The sequence below is a fragment of the Camelus bactrianus genome, chromosome 12, assembly GCF_048773025.1.
Source record: "Camelus bactrianus isolate YW-2024 breed Bactrian camel chromosome 12, ASM4877302v1, whole genome shotgun sequence".
NCBI classification, from domain to species: domain Eukaryota; kingdom Metazoa; phylum Chordata; class Mammalia; order Artiodactyla; family Camelidae; genus Camelus; species Camelus bactrianus.
Window position 1 is genome coordinate 50,281,569 of NC_133550.1, and position 20,404 is coordinate 50,301,972.

Genomic DNA, 20,404 nt, shown 5'->3' on the forward strand with positions numbered 1-20,404 from the left:
TTTATTAAGATTGTTTTCTAAAAATATATTTTTTAGAAAAATATAGTGAGAAATAGTTACTGTATTCTTAACTGTCTTTAATGGATGGTTATTTTTCGAGAAAATCTGATTCTTCAGACATTTAACAAGGAAGTATAGATATCCTGACAATTCATTAAATTATTTTATTTTTCTTGTTATTATGCATCCAACACCATAAACACTTTTATTGTCTATTTGCTCAAATCAAAGCTTATAAACTAATAAGTATTGAATATGGTAGCCCTACTCTGTGCATCTCTCTTAGTAAGTCTTCATAGTTTTATTTCTTTATACATGTCACCATCCCCATCCCCATCCCGACCCCCATGTGTATTAAAGATACAACACACCAATTTAAAGCAGAGGTAATATTTGGTGAGATGAAAAGTGCCCTGGGAATCAACAGGTCTGAGTCACTTGGGTTTTATTACTGACTGTAACACCAACTGCACTACGTCATTTGGTAATTTGTTTCCTCTTTCTGGGCTTTGATTTCTTTATGTGTAAAATAAAGTCTTTTTGCTATTGCAAAACAATAGTAGTTGTTCGTAATTTTTAATCATGGTTCTCAAGTTCTTTAATCCTTTCTGTTCTCTTCATGCTCAACAAAGGACTTGGATCTCTTCTTCATAGAAAAAAGTAGCTAATGTGCATTTATCTTCAGCTGTCCGTAAATGTTTGGCACTTAGGCTCTGGAGTCAACTAATGTAGATTATGAAGGCTCCCTCAACCACTCCCAAGGGGTATGACCTTGGGCAAGTTGCTTAACTTTTACAATCTTCCGTTTTCTCTTCTATAGAATGGGAATAATATTTCCTAGATTTATTGTGAGGGTTAACTGAGGTAACCCACCAAGCATAGTAACTGGCACATAGGAAATACTCAGTATATATTAACTTTTGACCATTACTTTGTTGATCTTTTCTGGGAAAATGAAAACCTAACTTCTTTCTTCAGATTTAGTTTAGTCCTTCCGTTTGCTATTTTTAATTCATGCTTCTGAGTTTGAAAAGACAGTTATAACTGTCCTGAATAATTTCCTCTTATAGACTTGATTCATAACCCATTGTATCAGTTGAGATGATTTTAACTTCTAGTAACAGTATCAAACTTAAAATGACCCAAAGAGTTAGAGCACTTGTGTACAATAATACATAGTTCATAGGAAGGACATTGAGGTTTATTAAGCTGCTCGGTGATGTCATCAAGGGCTTGGGGGTCTTTCAGTTTGTTTTTTCTTTTTCTACCTTTCCCAAAATATGGACTTTATTCTTAGCCTTGTCCCCTGCCAGTCACAAGAGGGTTGCCACAACTTCCTAATTGTGTTTTTACATATGCACATCCAAGAGTAAAATAAAGTGAGTGGGGAGTGGGAAATATCTTCTCCACATTCTGTGTATGTCACAGCGGGGAACCTTTCCTAGGGAGCCCTCTGACTGGACTGCAGCAGGTGTCCCCTTCAGGGACTTAACTTTGGCCTGGGCTTGGTCATTGGCCCATGTCCATGCTGAGAGTAACAAGTATCTGGCATGCCATATTCAGTTTTTTTTTTTAATGCCAAGAAATAAGTGTAGGGAGGGGTAGGCAGTCTGCTGCAGGTGTTAACATTTTCAATAAAGTAATTACAACTTTTCTTTACTTTTGGAAGGTTGGATATGGAATATGTGTTTCATAAGACTTGTACAAACAAAAGTGACCTGTTTTGACCAAGGCTGACTAGAGTTTTGCTGATCTCACTACCTTTGTATAGACAGTTAAATTTATGGCTGTGGTGTAACTGAAGTACAGTTGACCCTTGAACAATACAGATTTGAACTGCGTGGTCCACTTACACATGGAGTTTTTCAGTAGTAAACACTGCAGTGTACATGATCTGCAGTTGGTTGCATCCATGGATATGGAATCCAGAATACCAAGGAACCATGGATACAGAGGTCCCGTGTATGTGGAGGGCTGGCTCTAAGTTATGTGTGGATTTTCACCTACGGGGAAAGTCAGCACCCCTCACCTTGACGTTGTTCAAGGGTCAGCTGTATTTAAATTAATAGTTTTTTTAAACAAAATGAAATTTAGAATATGATAACTTTTCCTTTTTTGCTCTTTCTGCCTTCTAAGATTCTTTTTAAAATAATGACATTGTTTTCATAGAAGATATTTCAGCTGTAGTATATACTGGGCTATTTGTTAAGGTGATGATAATCGCAAACTCTTCTAAATCCATGATTATTTTTATCAGCTTATCTCTTTCAGCAATTGATTTCACTAATGAGTGAGAGAAGTTAATGAAATATGAAACCCTTGTTTTCCTGGGTCTAGAAAAATATAGCATGGTGGCCTACAAAGTAGAGTGAAGCTGTCTCCCAGATCAGAAAGTTCATAGGGTAAAAGAAGGCCCTGTTAATAATGATATAGAGACGACAGTTGTAAGTCATCAAAGACCTAGAGAAGTTGGATCACTTTGCTAAATGATGTATTTGGAGTTAAATTTGTTGCAGATCCTGCTGTTCACTAGCTCTGTGTCCTTGGCTAAGCTACTTAGCCTCCATGCTTCATATTATTTATAAAATAGGAATGATCTGGCTTCTTCCTGACTCAAATTTCTCATATTGCTTTCCACATTTTCACTCTGTCAATACTGGACTCCTTTTAGTTCACCAGCATTCCCTGCTGGTTTGTGTCAGTGTGTCTTTGCTTATAGTGCTTCATTTGCCTCATGTCTGTACTTGGCCAGCTCTTACCAGACAGCAGCAGATACAAGCTGCAGTTTGTATTAGGATTACTTCTTCCAGAAGCCTTTCTAATGTTTCTGGATGATTCACCATCATTTGTAACATATCAGTTGTTTACATGTGTCTTTACCAACTGTATTTTGCACAGAATAGTACTAATTCAGACCTATTAAAATGAGAGGTGAAACTAACAGTGAAGCACAGATAGTTTACTCTGAGGATTTCAGGATGATGAGGATACAGTGAGTTCTAAATTTCTGACTTTCATTGGAGACAGTAGAACAAAGAATGTGAGGTTGCCGTTTAGTGTTTATACATTTAACAGTTTCTCCTCTGGTCTGTAGCCTAGTAAAAGCCAACTGAATGAATGGTAGCTCTTCATACTCTGGCTCAATTATCTCAGCTTTTCATTAAAATAATTACTTTTAACATCTCCCTGCTTGAATAAGGTAGAAAACTTAGGGAAAACTAAAATAGAGATTGTTTAATAATGTTCCTTCTCCAGAGTGGATTAGACAAAGAATAAATGAAGTGAGTTTAGGGAGTATAATGTTACTGCACAGCCTATGCATTGTTTTACTAAATACTGATGTTTTAGATACTGAAATGTATTCATTAACATCATTCTGTTCCTTTGGTGTATTGAATTGGCTGTATTAAGCACTGCATTGTGTCCCCACAAAATTCGTAAGTTGAAGGCCTAACCCTTAGAACCTTGGAATGTGACTGTATAGATGGAACCTTTAAAGAGATGATTAAGCTAAAATAAGGCCCTTCTGGTGGGCCCTGATCCAGTCTTAAAAATAGGAAATTTGGACACAAAAAGAAACACCAAAGGGCTTGTACACAAAGAGAAACGACAATGTGAGAACACTGCTAGAGGACGGCCATCTGTAAGCCAAGGACAGAGTCCTCAGAAGAAACCAAACCTGCCAACACCTTGATCTCTGCCTTCCAGCCTCTAGAACTATGAGAAAATAAATTTATATTGTTTAAGCCCACTTTGTCTATGGTGTTTTGTTATGGTAATACTAGCAAACTGATACAGGCAGTATAAAATTCTCACTGTCAAAATCAAAGTGTTCTTCCTTAAAAGTCATAGTTTGATGTCATTGGGCTGTGGATTAGAAGTAAAACTGAATAATATGACTTTTAGACATACTGGAATAATTATGGAGCCCAAGAAATTATATATTCAAATTTATTGTTTCAATCTATAACAGTTGATTAATTATAGCTCTCTAATCATAAACTAAAGCTAAATTACACATTTAAATTATTATGTGCAAAGCGTTGAAAACTAAGTCCTCTGACTGAAGTAATAATTAGATGGAAACATAGGAGTTTTATAATGGCAGCATTTAAATTTTGTCATAATTTCTCATTTCATTCTTTTGTAAAGGAAACATTCTCATATCTACTCTTTGATTACCCCTAGTACAAGTTTTGTAGGAAAAACAGGATATATTCTTTATTCTTTACTTTTACATACTGATTGTTAAAATAATGAGTTGATTTACTAGTTACCTTCAAAAAGGACTAATTGGGTTTTTTGAGATCTAAGGAACTTTAGGAACACATGCATTTCAACACACATGATGTATTTCAGTCCATTATGGTTATTATCCTTATTAATTAGCAAATTGTACCAGCTTGAGGTCAGCAAGAATCTCTTCATGTTGGCTTTTTGTGACCTTGGGACATAAAGTGATCTTTAAAACTTCCTTGCTCTTTAGTATTATAAAATGTTTCAGACTCATCTTCTATATCTCCTGCCCTAGGTCTGGAATTGCCATTGCTCTGAGGAGCCCTGTTCCTTGTAATAGTTGTTTGAAGTGCTCTTTGCTGCTAAGTTGATCATTCTTTCAAATTCAGATTCAGCACTACATGTTTTCTTTAACCTCTTCTATCTTGTATCAATATTTCCTTTCTCCCTTATTTCATTGCCAGGAACTATGGGATTAAAATAACATGTAATTACTAGTTTGCTTCATCATATATTACACTCCTTATGACACCACCACCAACAGTAATGATTACTGAAAGCAATTTAAAGTTTTGGGGGTTCTTTACTTGTTTTTGTTTTTTGGCAGGGATGAAGGGGGACATTTCTTTTTGTCCTTATGGTATCCCACTTGGAATATACCATCGCATTACTGTCTGTGTTGAAGGCACTTGAAATAGTTCTTCTCTGTATGATTATGCCACTAACTAGATATACCATTAAGTTGATTATTTAATTTTATTTCTTTTTTAGAGTTTGCTTTTTGTTTAATTTTGTTTTATAGTTTACATAAAATACTAGCTTCTATCGGCAGTCCCTGCTCTACCACCCTATTTCCTATAGGCACTATTTTTAAATTTTATATTTTATTCTAGTTTGTGTTTTAATGTATTATTCCCCTTCTGTAGATAAAAAAAAAAATAATATCCTACACATGTTTTTCCAGTTTTCTTCTTTCACTTCAGTCTGTCGTTGAGATCACTATATAGTGGAATATAGAGATACTTCTCGTTGTTCTCTTTAGGTTTGGTATTTCGTACTGAACTGTGCGTACATCATCGTACGTCATTTATGCAGCTTGTCCCTCTTGATTGATCAATGAATGTTATTTATTTGAATGACTATAATTTTAGCCTTGGCATTGTCTTTTTTATTCTTGGCAAATCATAGGAATTTTTGTTTATATGGAAAATTTTTGTGTGAATAATGAAACAGCTGATTTATTTTATTCACATTTTGGTTATTGATGTGATTATAATCTTTTTTCGTGTTTTAATTTCAACACTACATTTATTTTTTAAGCTTCTACCATGGATAGTTAAGGAACGCTTTTATCTTGAGCAGTTTTAGTGTTTGCATTAAAATCTTTCATTAATAGAGAAAATTAACCCTGTATTATGTAATTTCATAATACACAGAATGGAATATTGATTAATTAGGACATTTAATATGTTTTTCTTTGGAATATATTTGGAGTAGTTTGAAGATGTTACTGTTGAAGATTTCATATCATTATAAAATACTGACAGTGGCATTTTCATGGTCTTATTTACAGCATGGGAAAAGTTTCATTAGCTTTGTCATTTGATCGTTAAAGAATCAGCTATTTAGGGTTATGATAACTGTTAAATATTTGTGGTGGCTTATTTATGGCATGGCTTTTCTTTTTTGTTATAACCTTTATTCCATAAACATCCAGCAGAATCCTCAAAATTTCTTTTGGCTTACCCTTCAAAATATATCCAGTACCTAACTATTTCATCGCCTCTTTCATTTCTCCCTGATCCTAGACACTGTTGTTTTTCACTGAAATTATTGCAGTTGGAATCATTCTAACCATAACCATCCTCTTCCCCCTATCTATTTTCTGCACAGCAGCCAGAATGATCCTTTTAAAATATTGCAAGTGGGATAACATCACATTTTTATTCATAGCCCTTCAACCCCCAGTGGATTCGTAAACATTTAGAAACCAAAGTTCTGGTGGCCTGCAAGTCTATGATTTGACCCTCTCTTACCTCTCTGATGTCATTTTCTCCACTCTTCTCCAGGCTCTCTCTTTTTTAGCCACACTGGTCCCATTGCTGAGCCTTTTATATAAACTAGGCATCTTGCTTCATGGTCTGCACCTGCTGATTCCTCTGTTTGGAATTCAATAATGTTGTTATTTTTGGTAAAAGAATCAGAAATCCTTGCCAATTTAAGAGCTATATAAACTACACCACCACGCCTATGAGAAATGTTATAATATTCCTGAGCTCGAGCTCAGGAATCAGACAATTCTACTTTAATCATAAGTCTGCCAACTAATTGCTATTAACTTTAGACAAATTACCAACTTCTCTGAACCTCTATTTCCTCATCTATAAATGGAAATATTAATACTTGTCCATCCTTCATAAGATTATTGTGAAGATTAGATAATGTTTATAAGACACTTGGCACAATATGTGGCATGTATTTAGAATACAGTAAAGCTAGTTAAGTCAGTTGTTATTATTATTCATAATACTATTTTTGGTTACTACTTATAGTGAAAAATAGCTAAACTCTTGATTCTCCTGGATTCTCTAATGAAGGAAACTATCTTGTCATTTGGTCTTAGGGCAGACCTAACCAGATGAGAGGAGCAGGGGAGAGTGAAGTAGTCATTTGCATATATAGTTTGATATGTGGGTATTTGAGCCCCAAGAAGAGTTGGCAAATCCATGCATTTCAGTTTTATTTACATATTTCTTATTAAGAATGATACATGGTTAGTGTAAAACAGACCATGTGTTTTGACTGGAAGTCTCACAAGGTGAAACTAAATCAAGGATCCTATGAAAGTAATACAAATTTTATTTGAGAGATACTTAATATCTTGCTATAATAATAATGAGATGTATTTGCCCCAAACAAATATTCTCATGTACATTTTTAGTCATTTTTTTTTAACAACTCTATGGGAGTGTTAAGTGTTATTTCTGATTCACAGCCAGAACTAGACCCTTGTTCTCTGGTCTCAAATTCTGATGGTCTTTCTATTATATTACAGCTGTGCCCTATAGTAGTAGTAGGCATTGTGAGATACAAAAATGGCCGCAACAGCTCCTAATCTTCAAGCTTATAGATACATGTGAAGTCAGTTAACTAATACTAGATAGAATAAATGGACCAAGAGATGTACAAGGAACATCTGAGGAAGAAGTGATTCTGTTTAGCCAGTCAGAGAAAGATTCTAGAGGAGGTGACATTAACTATTATGTTAAACAGTGAACAAGCTTTTTGCCCCTGGGAGCTGTCTGAGAAAAGTCATGTTATTCATGAATGAGAAATAATACATGGTGAAGCTCTTTTAACTGGACTCTACTCTGTTAACTAACATTTGCCATTTCTTTGTTAAAACTTACTGACTGGTTCCCATAAAGTTGTTAAAACTGAACATTGCAGCAAATAGGCTACTTCTAAGCTAACTCACTTCTGTTTCCACCAGTTGAATTGCACACCTACAAAAGTTAGTTATGCGTGTTTTAGGCTGTTAATGCGTGTTCCACTTGTCGATAATTATTTAATGATAGCCCAAAACTGATGGAAATGTGTACAAAAAAGAAAAATGTTGCTATAACTTAGTTAAATATTTTGGAAAAACTCAATAAAGACAAGGCCCTAAAAATATAACTGCTGTTTAATTAGATTTGGGTGCAACAACTGAAAGACTGAAAGAAAAAAAATCTAGAAGAATTATATACTCAGATTGCTTTTCTGTTGACTTCGAGTGTTTGCTGCACTTTAAGACACGTTAGAATCCTAGACAATGCATTATGAGTATCATTTATGCAAGAAGGGTAGCATGGATATAAGTCTTTGAAGAGATTCTCCAGTGTCTTTTATGTTGAAATAAATGTCTTATTTATTAGCATTTATTTACTTTCATATACATATTATGTTTTATAATTCCCTATTTTAATCAGCTTTTCTGGTTAACCAAGTAAGTACTGGTACTGATTGCATTGGATAAAAGGGCTTCTTTGGAGCCATATTTTTTTGAGGAGAGTCTCATTAGTGGTATATGGAGAAAGTAGCTGATAAAACTGGGAGAGGGAACTGGGGCTACAGCCTAGAGGAATTGTATGCTTTGCTAACTTTGACATTTAGTGGTGATGCATTTTTAGGGACATGGTGATCCTTACTCTGTACTTTTAAGAAGACAAGTCTTGACAGATTAGGGAGTTTGGAGAAGAGAGGTAGGGCAGTGGCAGTGAGATTGAAAGTAGGCAGGTCTGAAAGAAATTTGGAAAATGAAATTGATAAGACTTGTGATTCACTGAATCTAGGTAGTATGGTAGGGGGAAATACCAGAATTGGTGATAATGCTGATAATAGCTAACATTTATTGAGTGCTTACTGTGTGCTAGTCACCAGTCTAAGTTCTTTAACTATACATAATTTCAGTCATCCTACCAGTTACATGAAAATATGTTGCTGTTACCTACCACCCCACATGCCCGTTTGCACAACTCCAAACCCTCAAAACTCTGAAAAATGACAAAATAAAATGTAGGTTTGGTGTAGGCTCATATGACAGCAAACCATGACTTGAATTGATATGAGCTATTGATAGTCTTTTGTAAATTTATTTTTTCCAAAGATATTAATGTGTTTGGTTATGGAGTACTGCCTCAGACCCCATAGTCTACAACATTATCTTCTAAAATAAGAAAATTTTTGAAATTTGAGTTTGGATGAATGATAGTTGTTCTGTATTACAATTTTTATTTTATAGATAAGGAAACTGAGTCAGAGAGAGAAATCACACACAGTAAGTGGCAGAGCTAGGATTTGAACCTAGACAGTCTTGACTCTTCAAATCTGCACTTAGGACACCACACCATTCTGCCTCCATTTCTAGCCTTTGTAATTGGGGAAATGATGCCATTAAACTTACTAAGGGATCTAAAGAGCCAGACTGAGGGAAGCAGAGGAGAGAGTAGTGGAATGTGGATGTAAATAGGCCTAGTTTGAGATGGATGCCCATTGAAAAGGTGCAGTAGGAAGCCAGGGGTATTTTGTGTATGTTTATAATGTATATACTAGATTTCATCAAATCTGAAAAGCCATTGTTGTAACACAGTATCATTATTTTATGTACCAATTTAAAAAGTTAGAAAAAATCAAATTATGATACAGTGTGTGGTTTTTTGTTTTTAATCACCTTGGGGTTCTACCGCCCCACACACACAATGTCACTCTCTATGCAGCTGTAGTGTCTTGAATGCAACATGACTTAAGAATGTTCTATTATTGCCTTTGGGATTTTCTTCTAAGCTGCTATTATAGAATTCTGCAAGTTTTGATGTTGCTTTCTTTATCATTCATTAACTTCTGAAAACACATATATGTTTATTAAAATCAATTGCATGCGCTACTGTCTTACTACAACTCCCAGTTCCCAGAGGCAAAAATCCTACTCGTGTAATAATTCTAAGATGTACATTTTCCCCACATTTTAATATTGCCGAAATCTTCTAGTCAGTTAATCTTACAATCATTGATGTCTTAATGGATTTTGGCCAGGACGTGATTGTCATTATCTGTCCTCATGTAACCCCGGTAAGATCAAGAATGAAAAAGACAATCAATGGAGGCCGACATTGAGGTAACAAATATTAATATTAATATTATCTGACAAAGATTTTAGAGCAGTTACAAAAATGCTGCAGTAAGCAGTTACAGTAGTGGTAACTGAAACAAATGAAAAAAAGTCTCAACTAAAAAAAAAAAGTCTGCAAAGAAATAGGAGATATAAAGAAGAACCAAATAGAAATTTTAGAACTGAAAAATCCAGTAACCAAAATAAATAACAGATAGGCTCAACAGCAGAATGGAGGGGATAGAAGAAAGAATTAGTGAACTGAAAAATAGAGCAATATAGATTACCAAATCTGAGCAAGAGAGAGAAAATAGACTAAAATAAAATGAACAGAGCCTCAGGAGCCTGTGGGACTATACCATAAAGCTAATATTTATGCCATTGGAGTCCCAGAAGAAGAGGAGAGGGCATGGCTTGAAAAGTATTTAACAAAATAATAAATGGTAGCTTAAGATTTACTTAAAGTTGGCAAAAGATAAAGACCTACAGGTTCAAGAAGTTTAGCAAATTCCAAACAGGATAAACCAAAGCAGTTCCGAAAACTTAAGACAAAATTACAAATCTTGAAGCAATGAGAAAGAAACTGTAACATTGAGGTGGGGGGTGGGAGAGATTGAATTAAAGCAGATTTCTCATTAGAAACCATGGAGGCCAGAAGGAAGAGGCACAGCATTTGTCAAGTGCTTAAGGAAAGAACTTATTTTTATGAAAACTTTCCAAGGTCCCAGGTCAGAACTGTTGTTTGGATTCTTACTGTTCCAGCTATTTTCAACAATTTTTTTTTTTATTGTACCATAGAACTTCAAAAATGAAATAGCAAAGTGCATTCCCACTGAAAATGCATTAGACTATTTACACTTATTTTATGATTTTTGTTCAGAGGCTTCCAAAAGAAAATAGCATTTATTTTTGAAGTGAATAGTATGATATTCTACTTACTCATCTTTGAAAAGTTCAGGTAGCTTAGTTTTTATAATTTGTCTCATTGGATGGCTTTGAATAATTCATCTGGATTTTCAGGAAACAACCATTTCAGTAGTATTCTGACTTAGTGATTTTTTATTTTTATTGTATTTAATATTAAACAGAATATTAAGTTTACCATCTTAACCACTTTTAAGTGTACAGTTTAATAGGGTTAAGAATATTCATATTGTTTTGCAGCAGATGTCTAGAATTTTTCATCTTGCACTAGAACAATACCTAGTAAACGTTAGTTTCCCTTTCCCGTTTTCCCCAGCCCTCGGTAACCACATTTCTATTTTCTATTTTTATGATTTCGACAACTTTAGATGCTTTACATGAGAGGAATTATACAGCATTTGGCCTTTTGTGACTGACTTATTTTGCTTACCGTAATGGCTTTGAGGTTAATCGATGTGACACAACTTTTTTTAAGGCTTCACTAACTTTTCAATTTTTAAAAATTCATTTATTGGTTAAAATGACTTCTTGATACTAGTTTTCTACAGTAAATAAGAAAATGTTATACATGAAATTTGGACACTAAATATATTAACCCTTGATGATGAAATTTACCCTTGTCCTCTTTGATCACTATGTTCTCATCAGCTTCTAACTTAAAGTTTTGGTTTAAAAAGTCAGAATTTTAAAGTGAACTATTTCCCTTTCTCAAACAATCTCTTCTATGGTTTGGTTTTTGACAAAACTTAGAATCCAAGATAATTACTAGAGACTGTCAAAATTTGTCTTCCAAATTCAGTTAACATTGAATCATTCTAACCCAGATGGAATCCTGCCCGCTCATCTAATATACCACATCCAGGTTGCAACCAGTAACTAGGTTAACAACTTTATACCTTTCATTATATTTTTAAATTAGCAAATAGGCAAATAATTTTGTAAAAATCCATTTGGATCATGTCTTGATTTTGAGGTTTATTAATTATTCATAATGATTTATTGACTCAGCTGTTAGATTTACTTCAGTAAACCTAGAAGTTTACTATTTTCACTTCTATAATTTATAATGAATTCCATCATTCACTAGGTGGCATCTCCTTTGTATTGCTTGAGGAAATCATTAACCATTGTTAAGCAATTAAGAAATCCCCCCCCCCCAAAAAAAAGTTGCCCATCTGAGAAACAGCCTAATATGCTTTCAGTTTGGGACTCCAGTATGAAATCTTTGTTCTTCTTTCCAAGAAATCTTAAAATAAATACAGTATATTTTTCCTAATTAGCAGTCCCATGAGCTGCTTATAATAATACCCCAGCTTTTTTTTTTGAGTTCTGAAGGAAATCTAGCCATCTGTTTTCAGTATCTCAAGTGAATTTCAGGTATTCCAGATAGCCTGTATTTTTTTTCACATTATCTTAAACATTACTTTCTAAATGTAATTATCTTGCATGATCTGGTAACAGACAGAATTTTAATTTTATTTTTAGACAACACATTTAAACCTCCTACAGCTCTCTAAGTTATCTAGAAGTTTGGTTTCGATTATTTTAAGTTAATAAATAGCACATAGCTGCCAAAAAGCATAGGTGGGAATCAAAGTCAAAGTCTGCAGAATTCAAATGTTTATGCTTGTTTTCACCCAAGCAGTCTTTGAATGGCTTTTAGAGATTATTCGTGGTAAGTAAGGGTTAATGCCGTGGGATTATATTTATTTATTTATTAGTATATCCGTTTAAAAATTTTATGTTTATAGATAATAATTCTGGAGTGTTGAAGAGGTTTGTGAATTGTATATGTACATATTTATACCTAAACTTTTGGCCCAGGGATTGCTCCAGTCCCTGCTTCCTGCCAGCAGTTTTCAGAACCTTACTCTTCTTGTTAGTTTCTCTTAACATCCTTCCTGTTTATATAAGTTTTGGATTGTCTGTATTTGACTTTGACCTGTATTTCCTTGGGACTCTGCTTCCCTCTGCTGTAAGCATTGCAGCCACTTTGAGGTCTTCCTTTTATTCTGTCTTTATGTCCATCCCATAAGTCCCTTGGTTTCTAATACCTAACCAAAATAGAAGTGGATTTATGTAAATATTTCTAATTGTTTGATACGGATTTTGCCTAGCAGAATAACTACATATTCTTCTGGAGCATAGAACAGTTTCTTAATCCACTACCTTTTTTTTTTTTTTTTGGCTCCAAATTTATTTACTTGTAGTATATAAATGTTCTTGATTAATTTTATATTAGTTAAAAAAAACTGAAACAAAAAATGTTGCTTCAAGTATGTCATCTGTTTGTAGAAATCCCTGGGAGATCATAAAAATGAAACATTACTTTGTATGAGGAGAAATGTTTGCAACATAAAGTGTAAAAATACCAGGCTACAAAAGGGTATGGTAACCATTTTTGTAGTCTATTAAACATATACAAAATACACTTGCTGCAGAAAACTAAGATGATAAAAAATTTCTCCGCCCCACCAAAAAAAAAAAAACCCAACTAATATAAATCTCTTCTAATGGGACATCTTAGAGATCAGCACTGTTAACTTTATAGTGTATATTCTTTCCTTCTTCTCTTTTTCTTTCTTTGTATGTGTTTTGTAAAAGTTACACCTCCATGTAGATATAGATAGCTAGTTGGTAAAGTCCTTCTTAAAGCAAAAGATTGACACATCTGACTTCATACAACCTTTAAACTTCAGTAAAATACAAAATACTGTAAGAATAGTTTTTTTTTAATGCAGTGACAATATGGAAAAAATATTTGACACACATCTATTAGTCAGATGTAGGGAATAACTTAGTTTTCTGAATATCATTAATTAGTACCACCATCCATCTGTCACAGCATACAAGAGAAGAACTTCAATTTATCATAGATACCTACCTGTCTTTCACTTCTCGTATCCAGCTGATCTCTAGTATCTCCTAGATATCTCTAGAATTCATCCATTTCCTCCAACAAAATCGAGCTTTGCAACATAATTTTTCTCTACTGAGCACTACCTCATGAACTGGTGTGCCTATTTTAATTCTTTCTCCTTTCTAATTTATTTTCCATGCTATATGCAGAGTGATCTTTTTGAACACATACCTGATTATTATAAGCATCTTATAAAATAAACACTCACTGACTTTGGGGTTTGGGTGTGTGTATGACAGAAATTATGTAGAGATTGATTAGTTCTTTCAGTTACTTTCAGGAAGATTAACTAGGCCACTATCTAGCCATACACACGTCCCTGTCACAGCATTTTGATGCCTTTTGTTCTCTCTTTCCTGGAACACTGTCCTTTGATTATCTTGTTAATTAGTACCTATATATTCTCAGAGAATCTCGCCTGACCTTACTAAGTCAAATTATCCTGTTAATTCACTTTTAGACATAAATCTCTGTCATAGACATCAAAGTTTTACACTTATTTTAGATAATTAATCTAGCTCTCTTTCTAGACTATAAGCTCTTTGAGGGGAAGATCTACCTTTATTTTTGCCTGCAGTTGTATTCCTGGCATGTAACATAGTGCTAGATACATAGTAGACACCTGTCTTAGTCAACTGTGGCTGCTAAGAAAATGCCATAGACTGGGTGGCTTAAACAACAGGCTTTTGTTTCTCACAGTCTGGAGACTAGAGTCCAAGATCAAGGTGCCAGCCAATTCTGTGTCTGATGAGAGCCCTTTTTCTGACCTGCAGATAGCTGCCATCTTGATGTGTCCTCTGTGCAGACAGTGACATCTAGTCTCTTCCTCTTTAAAAACATTAACCCCATCATGGGATCTCATCTAAACTTAATTATCTCCCAAAGTCCTACCTCCTAATACAATCACATTGGTGGTTGGGGTTTCAACATGAATTTTGGGGGAACACAGAATTATTTAGTCTGTAACAACACCCCATAAGTATTTGTTGAATTAATGAGCACATGAGAAATAAAATCAAAAGGTGTAAAAAAAAAAAAATTCACAAAAGGAGAAAATACAAATGCCAGTAAACATACCCAGATATTTTCAACCTCATATGTAATCAGAAAATAACAAATTGGAACAATGATAATGTGCATTTCCATCATGTTGAAAAAAATTTTAAAGATTGATCATGTCAAGTATCCATTTAAGAACACATCCATTAGGAGGATGAGATTAAATAAAAGTATGATCCAGCCATATTGTGGAATATTTTTCAGCTATTAGAAGGAAGTGTTGCATTCCAGTGTATTTAAAATAATCCCATTAATTTTTGTTTTATGAAAAGAACTTCGAAAGTGACTTTGTTTATATACACCCTGAGAAAGATATTTGCCATGCTGCTGATAGTGTTCATCTCTGGGGAGGGAACATGAACGTAGAAGGAGAGGTATAGGGTGGGAAAGTCTTTTCTTTTTCCTTCTTTTTTTTTTTTTAAACTGTAGATTTTTCCCCCTACTATTTTTATAATGAGATTATTTTAATGTAGCCTGTAAAAAAAACTACAAAAAAGAGTTAAGTTGGTTAGGGACATTAAAAAAAAAAAAAAAGAGGCCCATTCTTTACATATAAAAAAGTAAAATCAGTGATGCCAAAACAACATGATTTAATCTGAAACTACAAACAGTTCCAAATTGTGGAAGTCTAAAGTATGATACAGGAAGAAAAAGGAATGAGGCTGAAAAAAAAGACAAAACCAGATTATTAAGGGCCATATATGTTTTTTCCTGGCATGGTACAACCATTCAAAGATTTAAGTTGGAAATTGACTTTAGTCACATTAAAGAAATGATTCTGGGAGATGTGCAGTTGACACAGTGAAAGAGATTCATAACCATTTTGTGTCTGAATCCCTTTGGAAGGTTTGGTGAAACCTGTGGCTACTTTTTTAGTATTATGTTTTGGATATGTGAAATAAAATACTGAGTACGAAGTATATATGTGCTTCTTCAGTAACGCATTGAATAAAAAGACCTAGTATTTGGTCTGTAATTACTTTAATTTCAAACCAGTGATGAGCATAAACAGTATTTTAAGATATTTGCATCAGCTGAATGACCTTCTAAATTTTGTCCATGGACCCCAGCTTAGGAACTGTTGTTTATGGTATGAGACTGGGAGCATGGAGATCAGTTAGGAAACCAGTCAATGTGGAGATAATGAAAAATCTTAATGGAGACAGTCTGAAATGATCCTATGAAAGACTTTCTAATTACTATTTTAAAATCATTTTTTGTGTTAATGTGTGTACATTGTAGAAAATTAGGAAATACAAATTTTAAAAAAGAAAATTATAGTAGTTTCTTAAAACTTAAATAATACCTATGCTATTTTTGTTTTTATTGCTGTCATCCTCATTAGCTATGCATTTAGTCTTATTTCAGTGAGACTGTTATTACTTAACTGTCTTCCCTTTGATTTTACAGGTTTTTGATTGGTCAGGGAGCCCATGTAGGAGCTGTCAACAGTGAAGGAGACACGCCTTTAGATATTGCTGAGGAGGAGGCAATGGAAGAGCTACTTCAGAATGAAGTTAATCGGCAAGGTAAATGTACATCAGCCTAAATGGAAAACATGTTTAAAACTGTTTAGGAAAGAATATGATACTTGACTTTCAGTAAATATTTTTTAAATTGAAGGAAGTGTCATAAGTGGTAGGATCAGGTATAAAATTATTTGGTATTAAAAGCTTTGGAGAGAAATGAAACAGGCAAAGAGGACAGGAAATAATACAAGGATGAATGAGACACATTGCAAATTTAAATAGAGCGGTCAAGAAAGACCTCACAGATAAGTTGGTATTTAAGTTAAGATCTGAGTTAGGTGATGGAATGAGTCACGTCAATCTGTGGAAAGAACATAAAGAGGGAGCAGAGTGACTAGTGTGACTGAAGCAGGCAGAACAAGGAAGAGGCTGGAAGGAGTTGAGGTCACAGAAATAGCAGTGCACCGTATCACACAAGTCCTCTTGGGCCATTGGAAGGATTTTAGCTTTTAATCTGAGTGAATTAGGAGCCCATGGAAGGATTGCAGTAAAGGAGTGACATGATCTGACTTACTTTAGAAAGGATCTCTGTCACTTTTGTGCTGGGAATAGATAGTAGGAAGGGAAGGGCAGAGAAGTAGGGTGGTAGTAGACAAAGTATTGAGAAAAGGTTGGATTTTAGATACATTTTGAAAGTTTGGCCAGGGAGATTATTTCTTGATTAAATGTAGGTTATATAAGAAAGAGGAAGGCAGGGAAGATTCTGAGATTTTTGGTCTGAGCAGCTGGATGGGTGAAGTTTCTAAGGGAGATGTGGCTATTATGGGGAAAGTACATTTTGTAAGGAAAGTTCAAGGGTTCATTTTTTAGACGTTATAAGCTTGTTTTGCCTGGTAGATATCCAAGCAATTGAATATGTGAGTAGAGAGAGGTACAAGCTGGAGTGTTATTCTATTGATATATAATTTATGCATTATTTACAGTATACAATTCAGTGGTTTTTAGTAAATTTGGAGAGTTGTTCAACCATTACATTACAGTCAGTTTTAGAACACTCATCACTCCTAAAAGAAATTCTACCCATAAGTAATCACTCCTCTTCTATAAATTGACATCTCCCAAATTTATGTCTTGATAAATATATAGATAAAGCTGTATAATCCAGCAATTCCTCTTCTGGGCATATACCCAAAGAATTAAAAGGAAGGTTTCAAAGAGATTTTTGTACACCCATGTTTATAACAGCATTATTCATAATAATCAAAAGATAGAAGAAAACTAAATGTCCATCAGTGTATGAATGAATAAACAAAAAGTGATACATACTTACAGTGTTCAGCATTAAGAAGAAAATTCTGACACATGCTACAGCTTGAATGAACCTTAAGGACATCATGCTGTGTGAGAATAAGCCAGTCACAAAAGACAAAGTACTATATGATTCCACTTATATGAGGTACCTCAAGTGGTCAAAACCATAGAGAAAGTGGAGTGGTGGTTGTTAGGAGCTGGGAGGAGGTGGGAATGGGGATTTGTTGTTTAATTAGTATAACATTTCAGTCGTGCAAGATGAAAATAGTTCTGGAGATTGTACAACAATGTAAGTTTACTTAACACTACTGAACTGTATACTTCAAAATGGTTATTAAGATTATAAATTTTATGTTACATGTATTTTACTTTAATTTTAAAAATTTAAAAATACATACAAATGAATTACTGTGTGTGATTTCTGCTGTGTTATGTCTAGGCAATGATTAAATGAGTATTATGAGAGGAGAACTTTGTTTTACTAAGGTTAAAAGATAAAGGGAAGGTATGGAATACTGGTTTAAATGGTTGATTTTTGCTGAAGTGTGGCTCAGGAAATAAAAGCAAAGAAGTAGGAGCTAAGTCAGACCCTTGAAAAGAGATTTTTATTCCTTGAGATTAGGAAAATTCATGACTACCCAGTTTAAAAAAAAAAAATCTTAGGCACTAAAATTGAGAAAATATTTAATGCCTAAATAGAATTGAGGCATTGTAACAAGAGGCTGAAGATACCTGGAGCCTGGGAGAAACAGGGCACATATCAGAAAAGTAGTCATAAACTGGAGGTTGGATAAATACACAGAAGAGCTTTTAAAAGCTATGTTCCACACAGGTGGTTTTGGAGTAATGGCATCTTCAAGATTAGAAGAGTGGATATAAAGTATCACAACCTAGAAAAGACTACACTGTCGGCCCATCTTTCTCTGATGAGTGCCCAGATAGATAGCTAACAATTTCATTTTGAACAGTGGTTAAAAATATATCTTTTTATATTGTTTAATATTAGTTAGCAATTATTATGAGTTAGAAGAGGCATGGAGATGTACTGAAAACTTCTTGCCTTTGGTTTCCTTATTTATAAAGGAAACTGTTAGCAAGGCTGATTTTAGTTTTAGTGATTCATTCAGTATTGATTAATGTGCTAGCATGTGTTCTGAGTGCTGGGTATTAAAAATTTTTTTAAAGAGTAAGACAATCTTTGTTCTTAAAGATGTCACAGTGTAGTAGAAGTGGCAGATATATAAAGAGAGCTTCACAATGCAGGATGCTATGTGCTAAAATATAGATAAGAACAGAATGAAGTGGGAGAACAGAAAAGGCTATGACTAACTGCTTGCAATAGTCAGGAAGGGTTTGAGAGTGATGACATTTGAGAGGGAGTTTGCTTGGCAGAGAGGGGAGGTGGTGGACAGAAAAAGTATGTCAGGCAGGGGTATCAACACGTGCAAGGAAAAGGAATTGGAGACACAGACAATCGAGAATTCATCAGAAAGTCAGAATGGAATTGGTCAGAAAGGTTGAGGCCTGAAAAGATTAGGCTGGAACCAGATGGTAGACGTCTATTTTGTAGGCATAGCCAGATGCAACAAAAATCCCCAAGCAGGAAATTTACCTGATTGGATTTGGTTTTTAGTAATAAAGTTGACGGTTATCTGGAAAATGAATTAGAATGGGACATAACAACACGTTATCTTCCTTGAAGAAGGCTCTTCCATTACTCCAGGTGAAAGATGATAAGGGCCAAAATGATTACGTTTGAGGTGGAAAGAGCCAGGGTTGTTTTGAGAAAATATTAAGGTAAAATTAAAACAGTTTGATGAAGAATTGAACATGGAGATGAAGGAAGAATTAAGGCTGGCTAACTTGCCTCCTAAAGTTTCGAGTTTAAGAGATGATGATTGGGAAAATGGGGGTCAAAGCAGGAAAGCAGATTTAGAGAGTGCATGAATTTGTTTGGGGATATACTGAGTTTGTGGCGGTAAAGCACACCTAGATGATAGTGTTTAGTGCGCTGTTGGAACTTAAGAGATGTCAGGATGAAAAATGTAGATGTATTATTCTCAGGGAGAATAATAGATGAGAGAGAATTCTGGGAAATAGTATATAAGATGGCCCTGAAACTGAAAAGTGGAGAGCTAATACTAAAAATAGTAGCTGACTCTTATTAAATGCTGATTTCATGCCAGACATTGAGCAAAAGGCTTTACATGCATTATCTCATTTCATCCTCACAGCAATTCTAAGAGGTTAATGCTACTATTACCACATTTTACAGATGAGAAATTGAGGCTCAGTCATTTGCCCAAGGTCATGCAGGTAGAACATGGTGCTGTAGTTCATTCCCAAACAGCTTAACAGATACCTTGAGCCCACACTCTTCATTACTGTACCATATTGTATTTTATTAAGAATGTCTTCTAGAAAGTATTTCACAATGTTCACTTTATTCATATAATGGAAATACATGAATTTATATAGCATAACTTTATTCCAGAGAAACAAAAGATAAGGACATCTCTAACAGATGTTAATAATCATAAAAGGAGCACCCTAAATGTATCTCTAGTGGTGATAAGATTTCTCAAATTCTTTATCCTGGTATGAAAGTTTTTATTTACTATTTTAAAAAAATTTAATCATTCTTTTGGCTCTTATTTCTTTTTTTGATATATTTGGTTAACAACTAGTTATGCTTAAGTAAATTGCCCCTGAGAGTAGTAATGATTGAATAGTAGCTGAAAGTATTTTTAATTTATGTTTTAATGTAATTTTCTTTTTTTAGCTTGGGACACAAGTAAATTTTTATGTCTTTTAGGTAACCAAATTTCAATTTGA

At 34.2% G+C, this 20,404-nt stretch overlaps 1 protein-coding gene across 5 annotated transcripts in view; it reads left to right on the top strand.

Moving 5' to 3' along the window:
• The window catches only part of PPP1R12A (protein phosphatase 1 regulatory subunit 12A), a 129,219-nt gene that overhangs the window by 44,238 nt on the left and 64,577 nt on the right, over positions 1-20,404 (top strand). For all 5 annotated transcript variants that reach the window (XM_045519428.2, XM_010958824.3, XM_045519427.2 and 2 more), the window contains exon 3: positions 16,200-16,318. In XM_045519428.2, the coding sequence (XP_045375384.2) occupies positions 16,200-16,318 (119 nt within the window). The remainder of the gene's footprint in view (positions 1-16,199; positions 16,319-20,404) is intronic.